Raw genomic sequence first — 18,107 nt, 5'->3', positions numbered from 1 at the left:
CAGTATATTTACGGTATATTTTGAAAATGGGACCGTATATGTTTATCGAAAAGTGCGCTGGAGAGAACACGAACACACAAAAGAAAAATAGTAGTTTTCCATACCCAACCCACTCAAAAAAAAAAAAAAAAGAAAAAGAAATAGAACGGACGTACTATCAACCAGAATTACAATAAATTGTAAGTAAAATCAGTGTGGCAAAGCTATTAGGTATACCCGGTAACCAAGCTTCAAAACTTACAAATTACCAACAAAAAGAAAGGAGAAAATTCTGAAGTGAAAAGTGAACGAACACGGAACGTTATCGATGACTGCTTCTTGGCTGCTTCTATGGGGCGTGCTTGCGTGTGTGTGTGTGTGCTTGTGTGTGAGTGAGATGACAAATGATTGGTTCCGAATATCATTATATTCCTCTTTTTTGTTTTTTGTGGATTCCAATCAATGCGACTTCAATTTGTAAATAGTGTGCTGGGCTTTCTATTAACTGTATATGGCAGACAGTACATGTGTGTGTGTGTATTTTTGTGTTTTTGGCAAAAAACAAGTTTACATGACGGGTACCACACATGTGCAGATGGTCTGCGTCCAAATAAATTAGCATATTGCCCGCTCTTGTAACTGCAGTTACAGCCGCTGTCGCAGTGGCAGTCGGCGTCAAGATACATATGTAGTAAAAAACTGCATTTAAACGCATTCATACACGCAACACCGACACACACAGAATCACACACACACACACACACACCAACTCACCGAAGTTATGCGACTCTGCTCTGTATGGGAGTGTGTGTGTGGGTTTCACATTAGAATTTTGCTGCTGTCTGGGCTTATCTACATTGTATTTCGCTTTTCTGCTTTCTGCTCGTTCTGTTTGAGTCATCGCTGGCGGTCCGATTGTGCGGTGGTCTGCTGCTCTCTCAGATACAATTTCTTCGCGCCCCGATAAGGCAGCAAGTGTCGTCGTTGACGCAGTAAACAGCTACTACATATCCCAACCGTTGGCCTAGCCACTAGCCCATGCCAGAGCCCACCCTCGCCTCTATTCGGAGTCGCGTAAGTTGCTGTTGCTGCAAGCAAGGACCGCACCCACGCTCTCGCACACACCACTGCCCCAGCGCTGTTTGCGAAGCAGAAGGGGACCGGACCAACTACTCCTATCCATCAGTGGAAATATACATAGTGCTTTAAAGGAACGTCTTTACCCTTCGAAGTTATTAACGGAGAAAAAAATCAAGAACGGAACATTTCCGACTTAACCGAACGGATTTAGTCATTAGTCTGTGCATAAACACCTGTATACCGAACCGTAACAGAGCTGGAGCTACGCCACCAATCCCGGACTGGGGTTTATTCTTTTGGGCTTAATCTTGAGATGCTTCCATATCTCTTATTTTCGTTCGCAATGTGCTTACTTAGATAAATGTACGTGTATCTAGCGATAGGTACCTAATGCTCGGTGATTGTCCTTTCTTTTAGAGCTTGAAAAAATTGGGCAGCTTTATGTCGCTGTCTGCATTACAGTCTAGCAAAGTAATTCCCCCGTCCCCCCGGATGTTTCAAGTTCCCGTTGGGCCCCCGTTCCGTCCCTGCCTTGTGTGTGTGAAAGTAATTAAGACGAAGCCCATACATAAGTAGCTGGTGCGAGTGGCGTCGTGGTGTGGTGTCTTTGTGTTCAATAATTGAGCTGGAAGAAGGGGTGCTGGTGCGGGTGCGGGTGCGGGTGAGCACAGTGTCACAGGTTCACTCGATATGAAAACACTCGATTGTCCCGGCCTTCTCTCTCCCTCTCCCAACTGATTTGCTACTGATTTGAAGAGTAGTTTGAATCGTTTGCTATCACTTTCTTGCAGGAGTTTTCCACAAAATGCAAACCATCAAGTGCGTGGTCGTTGGCGACGGAGCCGTGGGTAAGACCTGCCTGCTCATCTCCTACACAACCAACAAATTTCCATCGGAATATGTGCCAACTGTCTTTGACAATTATGCGGTGACGGTGATGATTGGCGGCGAGCCCTACACACTGGGCCTGTTCGATACGGCCGGTCAGGAGGATTACGATAGGCTCCGCCCATTGTCCTATCCGCAGACCGATGTCTTTCTCGTCTGCTTCTCGGTGGTCAGTCCCAGTTCATTTGAGAATGTTAAAGAGAAGGTGAGTCTTGAGCGACAATGGAACGACAATGGAATACACTGGAATCCACATGAGCATTAACGTTGACATTAACTGGTCCCCTCTTTTGTCTATAGTGGGTTCCTGAGATCACGCACCATTGCCAGAAGACGCCATTCCTGCTGGTGGGCACACAGATCGATTTGCGCGATGAGACCAGCACACTGGAGAAGCTGGCCAAGAACAAGCAAAAGCCCATCACCATGGAGCAGGGCGAGAAGCTGGCCAAAGAGCTGAAGGCCGTCAAATATGTGGAGTGCTCGGCTCTGACACAAAAGGGTCTGAAAAATGTCTTCGATGAGGCCATACTGGCCGCCCTGGAGCCACCAGAACCAACCAAGAAAAGGAAGTGCAAATTCTTATAATTCTTTTTTTTTTCTTTCTCTCTCTCTCTCGTCCTATATATGATGTGTGTTTTTCGTTATTTCCACACCACAATGGCCCTGCTTCTTCCTTTTTGGAGTTTATAGAAGACCCCCTTCGCCCCCCAAGAACAGTTTTAAGGTTTTAATTGACTTCTACAGCACTACACTAGTTTCAGTTCCGCGTCCCCGTCCCCGTCCCAGACCCGAGTGTCTATAAGTTTCAGATGGTGGTTCTTCGCAGCCATGTCCACCCGCATATCCTGTCATTTTATTGGTTTTTAGTTAAGTTTTAGTAAACCAGCTTCTGTTCATTTTGAACCCAGTCCGAATAGTATCTTTCTACTTACGGACAAAAGGCTTCCGCCCTAGCCTTGGCCCAGTCCCGAAATCCAATGGCAAGTGGAATCAAATATAAATCAAAACAATTCGCCCGACCCCGACGCAGAGCCAGAGGTCGGGTCGGGCGCCTACGCCCTACCATTTCCGCACCCACTATAGTTTTTTGGCGCAATTTATCTAATTAAGTGAAGAATGAAAAGATGATGAAACACAATAACAATATAGCGAAACAAATTATTTATATATAACTTTATATATACAACAAAACAAATTCGTAAGTGAAAAACAAAATAACTGAATGGAAAATGCAAATAAAGTGAAATCAATCCAGAATAAAAAAGAAACAGCTAATCTAAAGGAGGCAAGCAACTGTCAAATCGAGTCAGAGTCTTAAAAAGCTAAAAAAATTCAACTAAAAATATATAATACAAAGTAAAGTCTGGTAAACTCAACTCCAACAAGATGAGACGACGAAGAATGCGATGCGTATTGTGTACAACTAAGTATATGAGTATTGAAATATGATAAACAACAAAACATAAACATAAATATATGAAAGATGTGAAGGAAACGAACACACACACAGCGACACAGAGATAGACAGACAGACAGACGGACGGACAGATAGACAGACGGACGTACAGATAGACAGACGGAGAGCCGAACGGAAAGAGACGCAACTGAAGTCTACAATCTATATAAATATATAGATATATTTAATAATATGTATAATCCATAAAGTATAACAATAAAAGAAAAACCAGCAAGAGAGAATATTTGTATTGTTGTTCCAGCAGAAGAGCAGCCACAAAACAGAAAACAGAAAACGGAAAACGCAAAACCGTAAACAGAAAACAGAAAGCAAATACGAACTAATGCATTTTTTAATATTTTTATATGTATACATTATCAATTTTGACACAGTTTTTTTTCCTAGATCTTAGAGATTTAACATTATTGATTTCAGATAATAATCTTATAAATAAAAAACAAACAAAAACGAAAATTACAAAAACTAACAATTTCTCTATGCATCGCAGTGGCCGGCCTCCGCCGTGGCTCTGCCTCTGAGGTGGTCGAGCGGCTTTATCCACTTGCATTTGATGGCCGATCGGGTCACATCCTCAACGGAGGAGTCTTTGAATCCGGCGGAGCCCTGTATGTCAATGTTGTGGTAGTCGAATCTTAAATGCTGCGCACTATTCGCCAGCAGTTGTTCGATGCCATGCCAGGCGATCATCACACCATTGTCTGAGCAGTAGCGCTTGAAGGGGCGATAGCTCCGGCAGTTGTACTGCCCGGCCAGGTGCTCGATGTTCCGGTAGATCACATCGTTGTTGGCCACCCCGCCGGACACCACCAGAGTGGGCGAGGCGTCGCCAAATAGCCCGTTCTCCGGTCGCAGGCAGTACTCTAGTGCTCTCTGGGTGCGGTGCATGAGGTGGCGACTGACGGCCTGCAGCAGGCCTGCACAGAAGTCACTGTAGTTACTGATGATGCCGTCCGGTGGGGTCTGCTCGAGCCTCTCCCTTGCCCGGATGGCTCGGAACGAGTTGTTCTTTATACCGGCGAAGCTGAAGTTGCAGTTTCGCTGCTGGGCGAGCGGCAGAGGGAAGTCGTAGGCGTCTGGACAGACAGCCGATTGAGCGGCATGCTCGATGGCCTGCCCACCATTCCATGCTCGATACTGTGGCAGCACATACAAGCGCAGGCGGCGGGCAATCTTGTCGAAAGCTTCTCCGGGGGCATCGTCGAGTGTCTGGCCGAGCAGGGTCAGCCTACCGGGGCCGCGGACCAGGGCCAGCTGGCAGTGGCCACCGCTGATGAGCAGGCAGAGAAAGGGAAAGCTGATGGCCGATATGTTCTCCATGCGCGCCTGCAGAGCATGCGCCTCCATGTGATGTACCGGGAGCAGTGGCTTCTGCAGCTTTCGCGCCAGGTGGCGGGCGAAGCGCAGGCCGACCAACAGGCTCATCGGCAGGCCAGGTCGGTTTGTCACCGCAATAGCCGTCAGCTGCTCCGGTCTGAGGTCCGCCTCGACAAGACAATGATTATACGCATCCTCAATCCGCGCTCGATGCAGATCTTGAGCCCGTGGAGGAATTATGCCGCCATAGCTGCAAATACGCCAATAGAATAGGTGAAGTTCATATTCATATGGATTATGCACGCTTATGCACTTACCGCGTGTGGAACTCCTGTTGGGAGTATAGGACATTTGAGTGCACCCGCCCATCGGTGTCGACAATGGCAATGCCCGTGTCATCGCAGGAAGTTTCGATGCCCAGGACATAGCTTACGCGGCGCCTGGGGACCAGCAGTCCTAGCCCAGCGGCGAATCGAAATCTGATCGGGGCGCTGGATAAATGATAAGCCATAACGAAAGCGAAACGCCGATAGATAATCCTATCGGACTTGCTGATAGCTATGCCGCATATCTGGCAGCGCTGCTAGTGCCAGTCTGGCAACCACCGACTAGTTACAGTTACATCTATCGGATTCATGTCTTTTCCTTCTTTTTATTAAAAACTAAATAATAAATTATATTGATTTGAATGCATCCATCTCAGAGCCGCGACTGGGAATTGATCTGTATTTTTTTTTTTTTTTTGATTTTTGGAGATGGATTAACGCATATATATCCACACAGATCAGATAAACATACATACACCAACACCCACACAGCATCGTAATGTTTTGGACTTGCACAGAACTTGTAAAGGCTTGTACCGTAAATATTTAGATATTAAATATATGTAGATAATAGATTTCGCTTAAGTAAATGGGGTATGGTGTTCTAAATTTGGCCTCTTAGCGCTCGTAGTAGACGCGATAGTACAGGGTTTTGGAGCGCCAGATGCTGTAGCTGTTGTCGAACTTCAGCAAGTAGACGCCCTCGCCCGGATAGGAGTGCGAACCGACGTAGACCTCGTTGTAGCATTCACGCCGATAGATGGGCACAATAATTGAGATTGGCGCCTTTGAGGCAGCACTCGGATTGCTCAGGCCATTGTGGTCCTGCGACAATGTGCCCGACTCCAGGTCCTCGGTGGTGGACAAATAATCTTCGTCCACACAATCCTCCTCCTCATCGCTGTCACTCACGTGCACCGTCACCTCGCTGGTCACGGGCTTGGCCCACTCGAAGTAAATCCCGAATCCAATGTCGTAGTTGTCCGTGGCGAATTCCCAAAAAATGCACTTGCCGTTCATATTGGTGGGCACTCGAACCTGCAAAAAACCCACAATGTTAAATCTCAAAGGCGCTCTTCAGTGCTGTGCTGCACCCGAGACCCACCGTAACCGTGTCGCCGTGGCCGATGGTAATGACGCCATCGCCATCGCCTGCGGACACTTCAGTCTTGAACTGCTCGATGTCGGGTCGCGTCCAGATTTTGGCCGGTCGAATCATCACATAATCATCGTACTCATCGTTCCCATGGTGCTGCTCCTGTCCGTACTCCCCTACCTGTGTCTGTGCTTGTTCGACGTGCTCTTGATCGGGCTGCTCCTCTGCCTGCTGCTGCTGCTGTTGCTCGAAATCACCCAGTTTTAAGCCATCCATGGCATTTACTAATTCGGTACTGCTATTATTGTTGTTGGCCGGAGCGACTTCCTCCTTCTCCTGATGGGCCTTTTCCTGGGTCTGGTTCTGGTTCTGTGTCTGGGTCTGGATCTGATTCTGATTTTGCAAATGCAGCTGCTGCATATACTGATGGTAGTGCTCGCGCTGCAACTGGTGTATGAGTACAGCCTGCTGTTCAGGATTGCCCGGGAATTGTTTCTCGGCATACAGCTTAGAAGAGACATAGAGACAGGGAGAGAGTGAGTGTGAGTGAGAGAGAGAGAGACGGAATGAGATACGGGAATTGGTAATTCCCTTGGAGCCGACCGAGACAATTATTTGGGAATTGGGTCAAGACCCCTTTGGGGCCACAGGCAGCGTCAAGGCCAGAGCCGACCGAGCCCAGACAGGCATCGTGAATTATTGAACCCAACAACAGGTGCAAGGGCTCGGTGTAGGGGGGGGGGGGCGGATGGTGGCATGGGAAGGTGTGGAAAATCGATTGTCTACCTTGAACTGCTGGTAGGTCTGCTTGTTGAGAGCGTCTTGCAGCTGACGACGTTGCAGCTCCTCTTTGTAGCCCTCCTCCAGCAGCTCCTGCTGCTCGCGCTCTTGTTTCTGTGCCACCTCTTTCTCCAGTTCCATGCGGCGCAGGTCTTTTCGCAGTGTCTCATCGCGGTCCTGACGCACCGCCTCGATGTAGGGTCGAAATGCACTGCACATCGTGTCCAACAGATCAATGAACCCCTCCATGGCCTGCTCCCGGCTTATGTCGCCAAGAAGTTGCCAGTGCTGCTGGCGGTCGCGGCCAATTACATCGAGCACGCCCAAAGCCGGAGCATGGTTCGTTTTGAAGGGTCCGAGGGAGGCCTGCTGCTTGAAGGCGATTAGCTTCAGATTGTCCTCGTAGGACAGGTGAATGGCTTTGCCCGAGTTTTCTGTAAGCGATTACGTGTTAGAAGAGAAGCCACACACATTAGATCGGCTGCGGTTTACATACGTTTGTAAAATGTGAATGCTAGTCGGTAGAGTTCTTGCAGAGGAAAACCCCATTTCTCTGCAGCTGGAACTGGGGCTGTCCCTGTCGCTGCTTGTGTGTCGCTGCTGCTTGTCGCGGTCTCCATTATTGCCGCCAGTGTTTTCCCGATGTTTTCAAAGTCTGTTTTGCCTCTATAAAATTCGCACAATCAAAACAAAAAAAATACGTATGTGACGTTTTCTTTAAGTGTGACCGTCCTGCAAAAATAAATCTGAGTGTTTGCAGCACTGGCTGCAGCTATCGGTGCTGATTTTTTTCAAGCTATAAAATAGTATCTTTAGCTCATGGCTATGGTTTTCATCTGTTTGTTTTTGTTGTACAACGTACAATTATGTACAATGTTTTTCATTAGTTCTTTAAGCCTCTAAAATTATTAAACAATATATCTTGTTTTTTACCAATGTTTTAGGAAGCTAGTTGCTCACGCCAATCGGCGCGTTGTCGTTACCGGACAGTGGTACTACAAGCTACACTAGGGTAACCCTTTACGGTGTACTTTTCGGTATTTATTTTATTTATCGATATTTTATTTTATCGATAAGTCCGCGATACTACAAACTACACGTGCCGTGCGCTTGTGTCCATTTGAATAACAAAATTTAACTTAACGATGAGCAGTACACGCTTCTTCTTGGCAGATCTGCCAACCAGAGCAACGGAATCGGATCTGCGGAGCCTGTTCCAAGACTATGGCCATGTGGAGCAGGTGGACCTGAAGCGGAAAGAGCAGGAGGATGGCCCAGACAAAATAATCGGGTTTGTTACACTCCAGACGGACGATGCGCACTACTGTGAGTCGGATATACATTCCATTCAGAATGGTAGCCGTTTTATAATCCCTTGACTTGCCCGTAGGTCTGAACGAGCTCAACTGGCAGAAGCTGCACGGAACCAAGCTGAGGGTATCTGTGGCCAAGGAGTCCTTCCTGGATCGACTAAAGCGTGAGCGCGAAGAGAACCAACAGGGGGAGCAGGGCCAGCAGTACAGCGAAAGCTTTAACGAAAGTACCTCCCGTCTGCTTAAGGAGAATACACAAAATAAGCGCCGGGTGTTTGGCGAAGACGAGGAGATCGGCGATGACGAGATTGCACCGGAGCTGCTCATCACCAAAAAGCGTGCCGCGCACTCTATGCACAATGGAAAGGTAAGTTGGCATCCTGAGAAGTATCCTGTATCAAGTATCTCAATTTGAAAACCGTATTTCTTTCAGATTGTGATTCAGAAGGAAGACGATGTGAAGCCGCTGCACATCATCGAGCAATACAAGAAACCGGCCAAGCAGCAGCTGGATACCAACGTCAGCCAGGCTGAGCAGAAGCGTAAGGAGTCGCTTAACAAAATGCGGCAGGAGCATCAGCACAAGAAGTCTGCCATACAGCAGGCTCTGTCTGCGATCACTGTGGACGGCAGTAGGGCGAAGCGAATCAAATTCAGCGATGCCGAGGAGGATGAGCACGAGCCAGAGCAGAAGCCGAAGAAGCAGCCGAAGCTAGATCTCTTCGACGATGATGATGGCGAGGAAGACGATGAGGAGGTTAATATCCCCCAGTACGAGGGCAAGAAGGGAGAACGTTTGGTTGAAATGCAGAGCAAACAAAGCTTGGATCCCCGTTTCCGCATCACAGCCACCTTTGTCGACGAGGAAGAAGGCGATCACGAGGAGGAGGATGGTGTAGATCATCCAGAGGACAAGCCCCAAGAGAGCGAACGCAACTGGCAAATGGGCATCCTGGAGCAGGTGGTGGGGCGAAAGCTGACTACCACTAGCAACGAGAACGAGCGCAAGGCGTCCAGGACCAAGAAAATGCTACGCTTCGATCCGGCCAACGAAGGTCACCAAAAACTGGTGCGGCAAAAGGAGGTCCAGGAGAAGGAGAACTCCACGCCAAAGACAAAGGATTCAAAGACCAAAGATAAGGGCGCTGCCCAGGCGCCAGTCTCAAAGGAAGCCTTCTACGTGGTCACCGACAGCCTCACGCAATCCCTCAATATGCGGGGCGAAGGCTTCAGTCTGCTGGACATGTTTGGCAGTGCCCACGACGAGGAGGTGGCAAAGCGGCAGGACGAGCTGGAGAAGCTGGGCAGCGAGAAGATACTGGTGACCAAGCCCAATGCCAACAAACTAGACCTGGCCACCCACAATCCCTTCAGCTACGATTCCTCTGAAAGTGAGGATGAGGCACCGCCGGCAGCTGACCCGAATCCAGATCTTGTCTCCAGTGAGCCTGCGAACGAGGAGGAGCCATCCAAGAAGAAATCCAAGCAAAAGAAACCCAAAATCCAAATGGAGTCTTTCTTCATTCCCAAGAACGATCCCAGGCTGAAAGGTAAGGCTGTTCTGTTCGTACATAGATGTGTGTCGTGTTTCTCTTTTCCAACTATTTCTCTTTGTGTTGCAGAAGGGGCAAAGTTCTTCAGGACCACCAAGGCAGAGGTGGATCATGCCGACTATGACAAGGTGAAGAGCCGCCTCAAGCTTCTGATCGGCAATAAGATAGCCAAGACCCGCAAGAACCTACCTAGCAAGGACATCAAGCAGCACAGAAACAAAAATCCGAAAATCCCTTCCAGATAGGTTAACAGATACTCGCATCTATCGTATCCTTTGTACGCGTATCCATTCTAGTTAAATAGTTATAGGCATAAAATGTTTTTTTTTTCACGAAAAATTGTGTATTTATCTAGATTACAAAAAAAAATAGAGATAGAGAGTGAGAGAGATTATTATGTTTATAAGTTCCTGCACAAATGCATTTGAGCCCCATTTCAGCTCGCAACTAGATTATCATAGAAATTTTCGATTGCTAAAAATCATGGCAAATCGGCCGATCCGACCCAGCAGCAGGAGAAGAGCAGCGAAGATGCAGTGCCGGAACAACTCTACTCTAAATGATACTGCGGAGTTCCACCCGCTCTTGCTGCTCCTCTGGTTTAAACTTAGACTAAGTAAACATTTTAAAATTATAGTATTTCTGGCACAAACATTGCGATTCGCAATATTCCAATTGGGGCTTCCTCCGTTCGGGGGAATCCTTAAGCACATGGGCTGTCATGGAACGGGGATGGCGCTGCGTCCGCGGCACTAAGTAAACGTTGCAAATCTCAATTAAAATTCGAGACGTAGCTCGTCTTTGGTACTAATTTCTCCGATCCGGGTCTCCTCCATCCGGTTCAAGAGCGGTGTTTGGTAGATATTGTGGGGGATTAAGTAGTAGATCTAGAGAGCGTTCATACATGTACAAATATATATATATATATCCTACGCATCCGCAGATGCAGCACACGCTGCCAGTGCCTCGGCCTGAGCATCGACTTCCGGTTCATCGGGGACCACAACAACAGCGCTGCTTGGTTCCTCCCGCTCCAATGTCGGACTGCGACTGCGGGGGCTGGGTGACGTTTTGACTGACAATACGGGGATGGACTGCTCGGAGGGCTTGGCTATCAGATGATTGGAGGATGTTGACGGAAGCGGTGAACCTGTTGCTGCTATTGTTGCTGCTGCTGTTGCTGCTGCCGCTGCTGTTGCTGGTGGTGTCTGTGCTGAGGGAGAAGGAGCTATTGACTGACTTTTGGTACCCAGCTGGGTGCCTGTGTCTGCCACCAACACCGGGACTGACGTCCTGCCCGCAGCCAGCGTCTCAATGGCAATCACCGTCCGCTCCAGAAGATTCATGAAGCGCTCCTCGCGTGCATCCATCCGCTTGAGGAGTTCTTCGTCGCGCTTCTCGCGCCGCTTCAAATACTCGATCAGCTCGTAGTTGGTGCTGTCGCCATCGGTGGAGGTGGACAGCTTGCGCTTGCTCTTCTTCAACGAGGTGGAGGAGCTGCAGTCGGACAGATTGTCCGTGTCCACGATCACATCCGGATGCAGGATGTTCTGGTCCATGCCCGGCGAGTAATAGTTCTGTGTCCTGCAAGAGATACGAGCATGAAATTGACGAAATCTTCTCCCCCTTCCCGCCACTCACTCACCCATTGTAGTTGGTCTGCATCAGCTGAATGTCATCCGGATTGAACTCCCCCTCCGAAAGTGGCTCCGATCTGTGAATGGCAGGAATGGAGTTCGTTATGGTTCTGTTTTCTAATGCCTGATTGAATCCTGAACCAATTTTTGTCTAAATAACACTGTGCAACAGACCAACTTTTTCTGATAGACATGGGGCTCCCCAAATTGTAAGTTAATTATGATTTTAGTATTTTTATCGCTAGCTTATCCATGTATTCTTATAATCGATGCCCTAAGCGACAAGAATCTAATTGATTTCCACTTTTCATGAGTTTTTAGAGATCAAATTACAATACATTTTACTTTTAAAAGCATAATATTTCCCAGACGGTAAGCTTAATCTGTAAAGATTTAAAGGTCGTTTGAAAGCTGCATTCATTATCTTTTTAGAATTGGAAAGTTCTTCAAGACCAGATATATTATACTCAAGTTTTTATTGGAAAAGGCAAGTTTACCCCAAAAGAAATTGGAAAATTAAAATCATACGAATAATTCATTCATAAAATGTTAAGGCCCCAAGCATATCAGAGAAAAGTTCGGTTCCTTCCATCTTACAAAAAAACTTTGATTCTGTTGCATTGTGTAATTTGTTCGGGAATCAGAATAAGTCTATGTCTTGGGGAGAAAAAAGAAAGAAGAAAACCCTTTTATTGGTGCAGGCTCTATGTGTTTGGATTTCTTTTATGTTTACTGCAGTTCGATTGCCCTTTCCTATGTGTTCGTCCCTTAATGTTAAGTCCGAGTAGCCCTGAAAATCGAGGGCCGATTTACTCACTTCATGGATATGTTGTTGTCGTTGTTGTTATTGGTCTGATGGTGCAAGTTGAGGGCTCCATTGCAGTCCTTCTCGTAGTCGGGCGCTTCGGCTGTGTCATCCATGTGGCCATGGCTATGACCATGACCCAGACCATGGCCCAGGCCAAGACCATGCCCCAGACCATGGACGTGTCCATGATGATGATCCTTAAATGCAGCATTCTGTGGCTCGTCGTCCTCGTCCTCGTCCGGCGGAAGCTGGACACAGCCGCCATTGCTCAGGTGCAGTTCATGGCTCCGCTTCTGGGCGGCCACGGCAGCGGCAGCAGCGGCGGCCGCCACAGCCCCAGCCACATGCAGCTGAAGGGGATTGGGGTTGTCGTCGTAGACGCCGGCAGGCATGCCCACCGTCAGCCCGTTGCCGTTGGAGCAGGGCACCTCGCTCAGCTGCGTCTCAACAAAGTGGTTGGGCAGGAAGCGCTCCAGCTTGCTGGCCCCACTCTGCGACGAGTCCGTGGAGTGTGCATGGCTCTGGCTGAGGCTCTGCAGCAGGCTGTGCTGGTGGGGCGTCAGATTGTCCTTGTTCAGCAGGACGCCGAGCTCGGCTGCCTGCCGTCGGCGCTGATAGTACGATAGCTCGTTGTGATTCTTGGAGATGAGCGCCAGGCGCTTGCCGTTGGAGCCCCAGCACTCGCCGCGCTGCTCCTCGATCTCCTTGAACAGGAACATGTACGGCCAGTTGCGACGCACGTGGCGCTCCGGATTCTTCTTCAGCTGCGTGTAGATCTTCTTGAGGTTCTCGTACCGGTTGCAGCACTGCTTGGCCGTCCGCTTGCGGGCACTGAACCGGTTCAGCACCTCGGCCACCATCTCCCACACGCTGGCATGGTTCTTCCGGTTCGACTGGAACGCGCTCTGTATCCGCTCCGACTTCACAATATTCAGCAGTGCCACCGACTCTGGCACATTGAAGTAGCTTTCCGGTGTGCGCGGCGCCCGCTGGTGGTGATAGTTGCTAGTCGTCACTGGGGGTGGGTTCTTCGTCTCCTGTAAAGACCGGTGATCGGTGATCGATGGTGAGGATTGGTTATTGCTTGCACTTTTACAATAATAATAAATGATTTGATCTCCGATTTTCCAAGGATTGTTCGGGTTTATAGATTATTTCTATATAGTATAAAAGAGAGCTATTCTGCCTTCTTACTAATCAAACTAATGGTTCAAATATTACTGGTTGGTTATAGGATCCCTTGTGGATCCCTTCTATCACTGAAATCAAACATATTGTGTCGGATCGGATTTAAGTGTGGTATTTTCAGATTTCAATATCTTCAACTATTGGATTCCACTAGCCTTTATCTTTGAATGTTTTGACATAAATCTGTTATATCTGCCGAAAATGGTATGTATGGTGTTGTATTATGAGTAAGGCACTACATGTCGCTGAAATGGGAACCTCCCCAAATCAGACATTTCTGGAATGTAGTAGATACACACTTTATAAGGTTGTATCTCCGTATTTCTGTACTTATTTTGCATTCAACAAATGTGGAAAACATTTTTATTTGCATGTAAAAGAGAAAGCATTTCAGAAACTTTAAAATATACGACCGAAAATTATCGTATAATCGATCTGATTATAAAATTACATAGATCCTTATGGGTACAATCGATCGAAGGGAAACAGCCTTGAAGGAAATGAAATCCCTTTTTATTTCTAGAGAGTATTTTATTTAAAATACCCTTGACTGTAACTCAGATAACCTTAATAGAATCAAACTATATCCTACTGTCTGAGCGATATAAAATAATATAAATAAATAGAGCAAATTTAAAAATTAATCAAGTTTGTTATTTCCTACTGAACCAAGTTTACTATTTTTTATTTTTATCATTTAAAAATGTTAAATTGAACAGTGTACTTCTCTATCATTTAATGTGGCTCCTGGTAAAACGCCCGTTTTTTATTTTTTTTGTGTTTTAACAAAAAAAAAAAAATAGCAAAAAAAATCGCTTTGAAGCCGAATTGAAATTCACTAAAAATCCAAATTGTTGGGAAATTGGTAGTTTCTTATCTGACAATTTTCAGCGAAATGTCATGCACTGTTTTTCGGAATATCTTTTAGAGTAAACATATGTGTGCATATGTATGTATACATAGATCTACATACGCATAGTATGTATGTACGTTCGTACATCTGATTGGTTGAAGATCAGTCATCTCATGGTTATTTCTGAGAAATACGAGTATGACTAACCCACGTCAAAGTCCAAGCAGTTTTCGGCCATCATTACGGAACGTATTATATATCACATTAATGTGCATGCATAGATCGGCGATCCCAATCTCCGTTTTATACCCTGAAACTGCAACTGCAACTGTAACTGAAAATGCAACTGCAACTGTATTTGGCATTGGATTTTCTAGCATTCCTGTCCGAACCGAACCGATCTTTAAATGGCTCTCTCAGAATCCTCTCTCTTGCTCATGTATCTCTCTCTTTCTCGCACACCGTATTTTGCTCTCTGTTTTGCTCTCTCTTCTGCTCACTTCATTCATCTTTGCTTACCATTTGAGAATTTTTGTTGTAGTCAGCAGCTTTTTCGTTGCTCCTCCTTCCTCCTGCCACCCACCCGTTTTTGCTGCCGTAGGCGTTACGCTGAGATCTCTTCTTATTTGCTCTCTTTATCTTTATCTGTTTTTATCTGTGTGTGTTTGTGTGTGTGTACGGGCTTTACGCTTTTAAATGGTTCCCCAATTTATCTTGTAATGGCGGCTCCTGCCACTGTTGATGCAGTGTTCCTCTTCTCCTTGATGCTTTTGTCTAGCGGCATTGGCATTTCAAAATTGGTAAAACGGTTCTTTGCGGTAACCACAAGTAACGGCTATTTAATGCACTTTTCGGCCTACAAAAATGACACCGCGAATGGAATGGAACGGAAGAGAACATCAGAAATCGCACTTGCAGCAAAAAAAGAATAAACACACAAAACCGAAAACAGAAAACAGAAAAACAGAACACCAAAACTGAATCAGAGACAGAGACGGAGACTAAAAAGAAAAAACAACTGAAAAGGGAATAAACGGGCGAATAAAGGCGATTTTTGTACTTGTGTACTTCTTTGTTGTTGTTGTTTTTCTGTTGTCTTTGTTGCTGTTGTTGTTGTGGTTGGTGTTGGTGTTACTCGGATTTCGTTATTTCGTTGTTGACAACAAACCCCGACACGACTATTAATATTTAGAAGTTAACCTTTTAGCCTCAGACGGCGGCTCATCGGCTACGGACACGGGCAGCAGAGTCGACAAAAAACAAAAAAAAAAGAAACAGAACAGCTACAAAAATAAATCACAAAAAAATTATATGCACATGTGCCCCTGTTTATACCATTGTACATACAAATGTACTTGTATAGCTGTACAATGTACTTGCATATGTATGTACTGTGCATCTGCTGTTAGACACTGGGCTTTTGCCGCTTGTCCCTGCCTTACGCGCGCTCTTACGGTCTTACGGTCACGATCCTCCTGCACTGACGGCTCACGGTCTTTCAATTCCAGGTTCTTCACGACCTCAAACGTACTTTTTTGCATTCGCTAAAGTTCGATCCTCCATTGACAAACTCGCTTCGGTTCACTCACGCACATTTGATTGCCTTCGCTTGGAGCTGTACGGGTGCAGTTTGTCTTTTGTGTGTATCTTTATATACGGGCACTGTATTCCATATCCCCAATTCGCTTTAGTTAGCGGTACTCCACTCACGAGCTTCCTTTTTATCCCCACCACACACTCACGCGCACTTTCTTAGAGTCTTTCACTCAAACATGTTGGATTGCAATTGCAATTCGCTTGCATCTGATAGGGGGGACTGGGGCTGGGGGACTATCGTAAGGGGGGTATTGATCCGATCGATGTAGGAGTATGCGTTGTCTTGATCCAACTAGCCAACTAAAAACTAACCAAACCAAACAACAACGAAACTGAAACTGAACTTTTTCGTGGCGATCCCGTAGTCGATACTAACGGCGGTCGAGTGCACACACACACAAACGTACACTCGAGCGCACATGTGCACACACCAGCACACACATTCACATGGTGCTACGGTCGTTAGGCGGACGAAGACGCCGCCGCACGCTCGGTCCGACCACAAGCACTCTCCTCTTTCTTTCGGTGCTGCCTGCTCTAACTTAGTAGATTGCGCGAGGGAGAGGGAGATGAGGAGAAGAGGCGGTACGGCACTGCTTCTACACTGCTGGTGCTCTCTTGCACATGTGTTGCGCATTCATACGTGTGCGTGAGAGTATATAAATATACATAAATACATATGTATGTATGAACCGCTACTTATAGAATCGGGCAGAGAAGAGACGACTGCGGGCTGCCAGAATCTCTGAGATTCCAATTCCAACAATCTCTCAGCCATAAGAGCAGGGGAAACAGTTACTCCGATTCCGATTCCGATTCCTACTTCAGGAACAGCAAAAGCAGCGGTGCATCTCCCTTAGCAATCTCTCATTCTCTCTCTCTCTCTGATCATATGTAGGTGTGTGTGTGTACGCGCGCTGGGGGTGGGGCTAGGGCTAGGGCTAGGGACCAGGGACCAGGGACCAGGGATGTATGATCGGCCAAATGGGAAAAATCGTAGCCTAAAAATAGATCAAAGTATGCAGTAGAGGCACCCCAAGTGGATCCGAACTGTTTTCCATTCTGACTATTGGGTTGATGATCTTTGGGCAGCGTCGAGCGATGATGAACCACAGCTCGAGATACATTGTACATACATACATGGATTTAGCAGGATACAATACTCGTATGTATACGAGTATATTCCTCTAGCCATCATGAAGCAAACCTCAATAACTTCACAAAAGGATGATCGCAGAATGGATCAGACATAATGATAATGATTCGTCGGAAAACATTTAAAGAGAATTAGATCGTCTAAAATAGTATTAACTGTATATATACAGCTTTGAAGTGGAAGATAATTCAACAGATCCACTTATCCTATTGGATACATGCACAAAAACATTCTGATAAAGATTCAAGTGGAACACCTAGTAGAACGAATAGAAAGAGTAGAATCCTATGAAAGATCACGATTAAAAGGAACATTATTGATCCGACAGGATAATACATATTTGTTTAAATATAATGTTCGTGATTAATACGAAAACTTAATTTTTCTTGGAATACATATACAAACATAGTTATGATTAATGACCAGCTTAGAAATGGAACATCATTGTGATCATATATCCATATAATGATCATGATTCAAGCGACATTTCTAAAAGACATACATATGTACATATATGTACGATCACGACTAAAGAGGGGAACAGTCAAACAGGATTTTAACATTAAAACAGACGAAAGTTAGAACAATTCAAAGCCAGCTTTCGATTCGGAAGATCTTCTCAAGGAACACACAGGATGCGGTAAAATATCAACAAATATCGTTCTTAGAAACTCAAACCGATGATATAACAATATATGGATCCTTTTAAGTGACTGGGCGTGAGCAAAGTTCCCAACGTTATCCAAATGGAATCGAGTAGGTAAGGAATTAGTAGGTAGAGTACGTATTTACGAGTATATAGATAAGTAGATGCTGATGTATGCATGGTGAGCGATCGTCGATCGGGCAAATGTTTATACATAAAATAAAATTACAGGCGGCCTCGCTTTGCCAACCAATCGTTATTTTGTCTTGGGGTCTCGTTTCGCACCTTTGACACCTCTATGTCGCCTTTCCGCCTCCATCCCTCTTCCATGCGTGTGTCTGGCGATTTTCATTGATTATTTTGTGGCGGCTATTGCTTGGATTCACGATCTACCGATCGCTGAATCCATGGAGA

The 18,107-nt window shown here is 46.2% G+C and overlaps 5 protein-coding genes across 7 annotated transcripts; 2 read left to right on the top strand and 3 right to left on the bottom strand.

Annotated features, from left to right (window-relative positions):
* Window positions 1–38: 38 nt before the first annotated feature.
* Cdc42 (Cell division cycle 42) lies at window positions 39–3,411 on the top strand. 2 transcript variants are annotated; one of them, XM_015185982.2, is made up of 3 exons: window positions 39–179; window positions 1,851–2,152; window positions 2,248–3,410. In XM_015185982.2, the coding sequence occupies exons 2-3, from the start codon at window positions 1,865–1,867 to the stop codon at window positions 2,533–2,535; spliced, it is 576 nt and encodes a 191-aa protein (XP_015041468.1). In that variant the 5' UTR covers window positions 39–179; window positions 1,851–1,864; the 3' UTR covers window positions 2,536–3,410. The 2 variants fall into 2 exon arrangements, with proteins under 2 accessions (XP_015041468.1, XP_001354570.1); XM_001354534.4 differs by lacking the exon at window positions 39–179 and adding an exon at window positions 909–1,053 and having other exon boundaries at window positions 2,248–3,411.
* Window positions 3,169–5,286, bottom strand: Tcs4 (Threonyl-carbamoyl synthesis 4). Its single transcript, XM_001354535.4, has 2 exons — window positions 5,059–5,286; window positions 3,169–4,991 (listed from the first exon to the last, which is right to left on the bottom strand). The coding sequence occupies exons 1-2, from the start codon at window positions 5,250–5,252 to the stop codon at window positions 3,902–3,904; spliced, it is 1,284 nt and encodes a 427-aa protein (XP_001354571.3). The 5' UTR covers window positions 5,253–5,286; the 3' UTR covers window positions 3,169–3,901.
* Window positions 5,287–5,329: 43 nt separating this feature from the next.
* Window positions 5,330–10,261, top strand: LOC4815104 (probable RNA-binding protein CG14230). Its single transcript, XM_001354537.4, has 5 exons — window positions 5,330–5,605; window positions 7,888–8,269; window positions 8,334–8,623; window positions 8,690–9,806; window positions 9,879–10,261. The coding sequence occupies exons 2-5, from the start codon at window positions 8,089–8,091 to the stop codon at window positions 10,052–10,054; spliced, it is 1,764 nt and encodes a 587-aa protein (XP_001354573.3). The 5' UTR covers window positions 5,330–5,605; window positions 7,888–8,088; the 3' UTR covers window positions 10,055–10,261.
* Window positions 5,377–7,696, bottom strand: LOC4815304 (Golgi resident protein GCP60). The gene is made up of 4 exons (XM_001354536.4): window positions 7,440–7,696; window positions 6,950–7,377; window positions 6,173–6,670; window positions 5,377–6,105 (listed from the first exon to the last, which is right to left on the bottom strand). Exons 1-4 carry the CDS (start codon window positions 7,561–7,563, stop codon window positions 5,686–5,688), a joined length of 1,470 nt encoding a protein of 489 aa, XP_001354572.3. The 5' UTR covers window positions 7,564–7,696; the 3' UTR covers window positions 5,377–5,685.
* Window positions 10,130–16,292, bottom strand: meso18E. 2 transcript variants are annotated; one of them, XM_015185983.2, is made up of 5 exons: window positions 16,204–16,292; window positions 14,815–15,151; window positions 12,264–13,291; window positions 11,455–11,523; window positions 10,130–11,393 (listed from the first exon to the last, which is right to left on the bottom strand). In XM_015185983.2, exons 2-5 carry the CDS (start codon window positions 14,815–14,817, stop codon window positions 10,739–10,741), a joined length of 1,755 nt encoding a protein of 584 aa, XP_015041469.2. In that variant the 5' UTR covers window positions 14,818–15,151; window positions 16,204–16,292; the 3' UTR covers window positions 10,130–10,738. The 2 variants fall into 2 exon arrangements, with proteins under 2 accessions (XP_015041469.2, XP_001354574.3); XM_001354538.4 differs by having other exon boundaries at window positions 16,038–16,246.
* Between the last annotated feature and the right edge of the window lie 1,815 nt (window positions 16,293–18,107).

Source organism: Drosophila pseudoobscura, chromosome X (genome assembly GCF_009870125.1).
Source record: "Drosophila pseudoobscura strain MV-25-SWS-2005 chromosome X, UCI_Dpse_MV25, whole genome shotgun sequence".
NCBI lineage: Eukaryota > Metazoa > Arthropoda > Insecta > Diptera > Drosophilidae > Drosophila > Drosophila pseudoobscura.
The sequence above is the reverse complement of the archived record's forward strand: the minus strand, read 5'-3'. Positions and strand labels throughout refer to the sequence as shown.

Bases quoted from the DNA above. Each gene is read 5' to 3' on its own strand.
- Cdc42 (XM_001354534.4), top strand. From the start codon at position 1,865: ATGCAAACCATCAAGTGCGTGGTCGTTGGCGACGGAGCCGTGGGTAAG. The intron at 2,153-2,247 runs GTGAGTCTTGAG...TTTTGTCTATAG, and splicing joins TTGAGAATGTTAAAGAGAAG to TGGGTTCCTGAGATCACGCA.
- Tcs4 (XM_001354535.4), bottom strand. From the start codon at position 5,252: ATGGCTTATCATTTATCCAGCGCCCCGATCAGATTTCGATTCGCCGCT. The intron at 4,992-5,058 runs GTAAGTGCATAA...GCGTATTTGCAG, and splicing joins CAACAGGAGTTCCACACGCG to CTATGGCGGCATAATTCCTC.
- LOC4815304 (XM_001354536.4), bottom strand. From the start codon at position 7,563: ATGGAGACCGCGACAAGCAGCAGCGACACACAAGCAGCGACAGGGACA. The intron at 7,378-7,439 runs GTATGTAAACCG...AATCGCTTACAG, and splicing joins AGCATTCACATTTTACAAAC to AAAACTCGGGCAAAGCCATT. The intron at 6,671-6,949 runs GTAGACAATCGA...GTCTCTTCTAAG, and splicing joins AGACCTACCAGCAGTTCAAG to CTGTATGCCGAGAAACAATT.
- LOC4815104 (XM_001354537.4), top strand. From the start codon at position 8,089: ATGAGCAGTACACGCTTCTTCTTGGCAGATCTGCCAACCAGAGCAACG. The intron at 8,270-8,333 runs GTGAGTCGGATA...ACTTGCCCGTAG, and splicing joins GACGGACGATGCGCACTACT to GTCTGAACGAGCTCAACTGG. The intron at 9,807-9,878 runs GTAAGGCTGTTC...TTTGTGTTGCAG, and splicing joins GAACGATCCCAGGCTGAAAG to AAGGGGCAAAGTTCTTCAGG.
- meso18E (XM_015185983.2), bottom strand. The intron at 11,524-12,263 runs GTGAGTAAATCG...TGCCATTCACAG, and splicing joins GACAACAACATATCCATGAA to ATCGGAGCCACTTTCGGAGG. The intron at 11,394-11,454 runs GTGAGTGAGTGG...TATCTCTTGCAG, and splicing joins ATGCAGACCAACTACAATGG to GACACAGAACTATTACTCGC.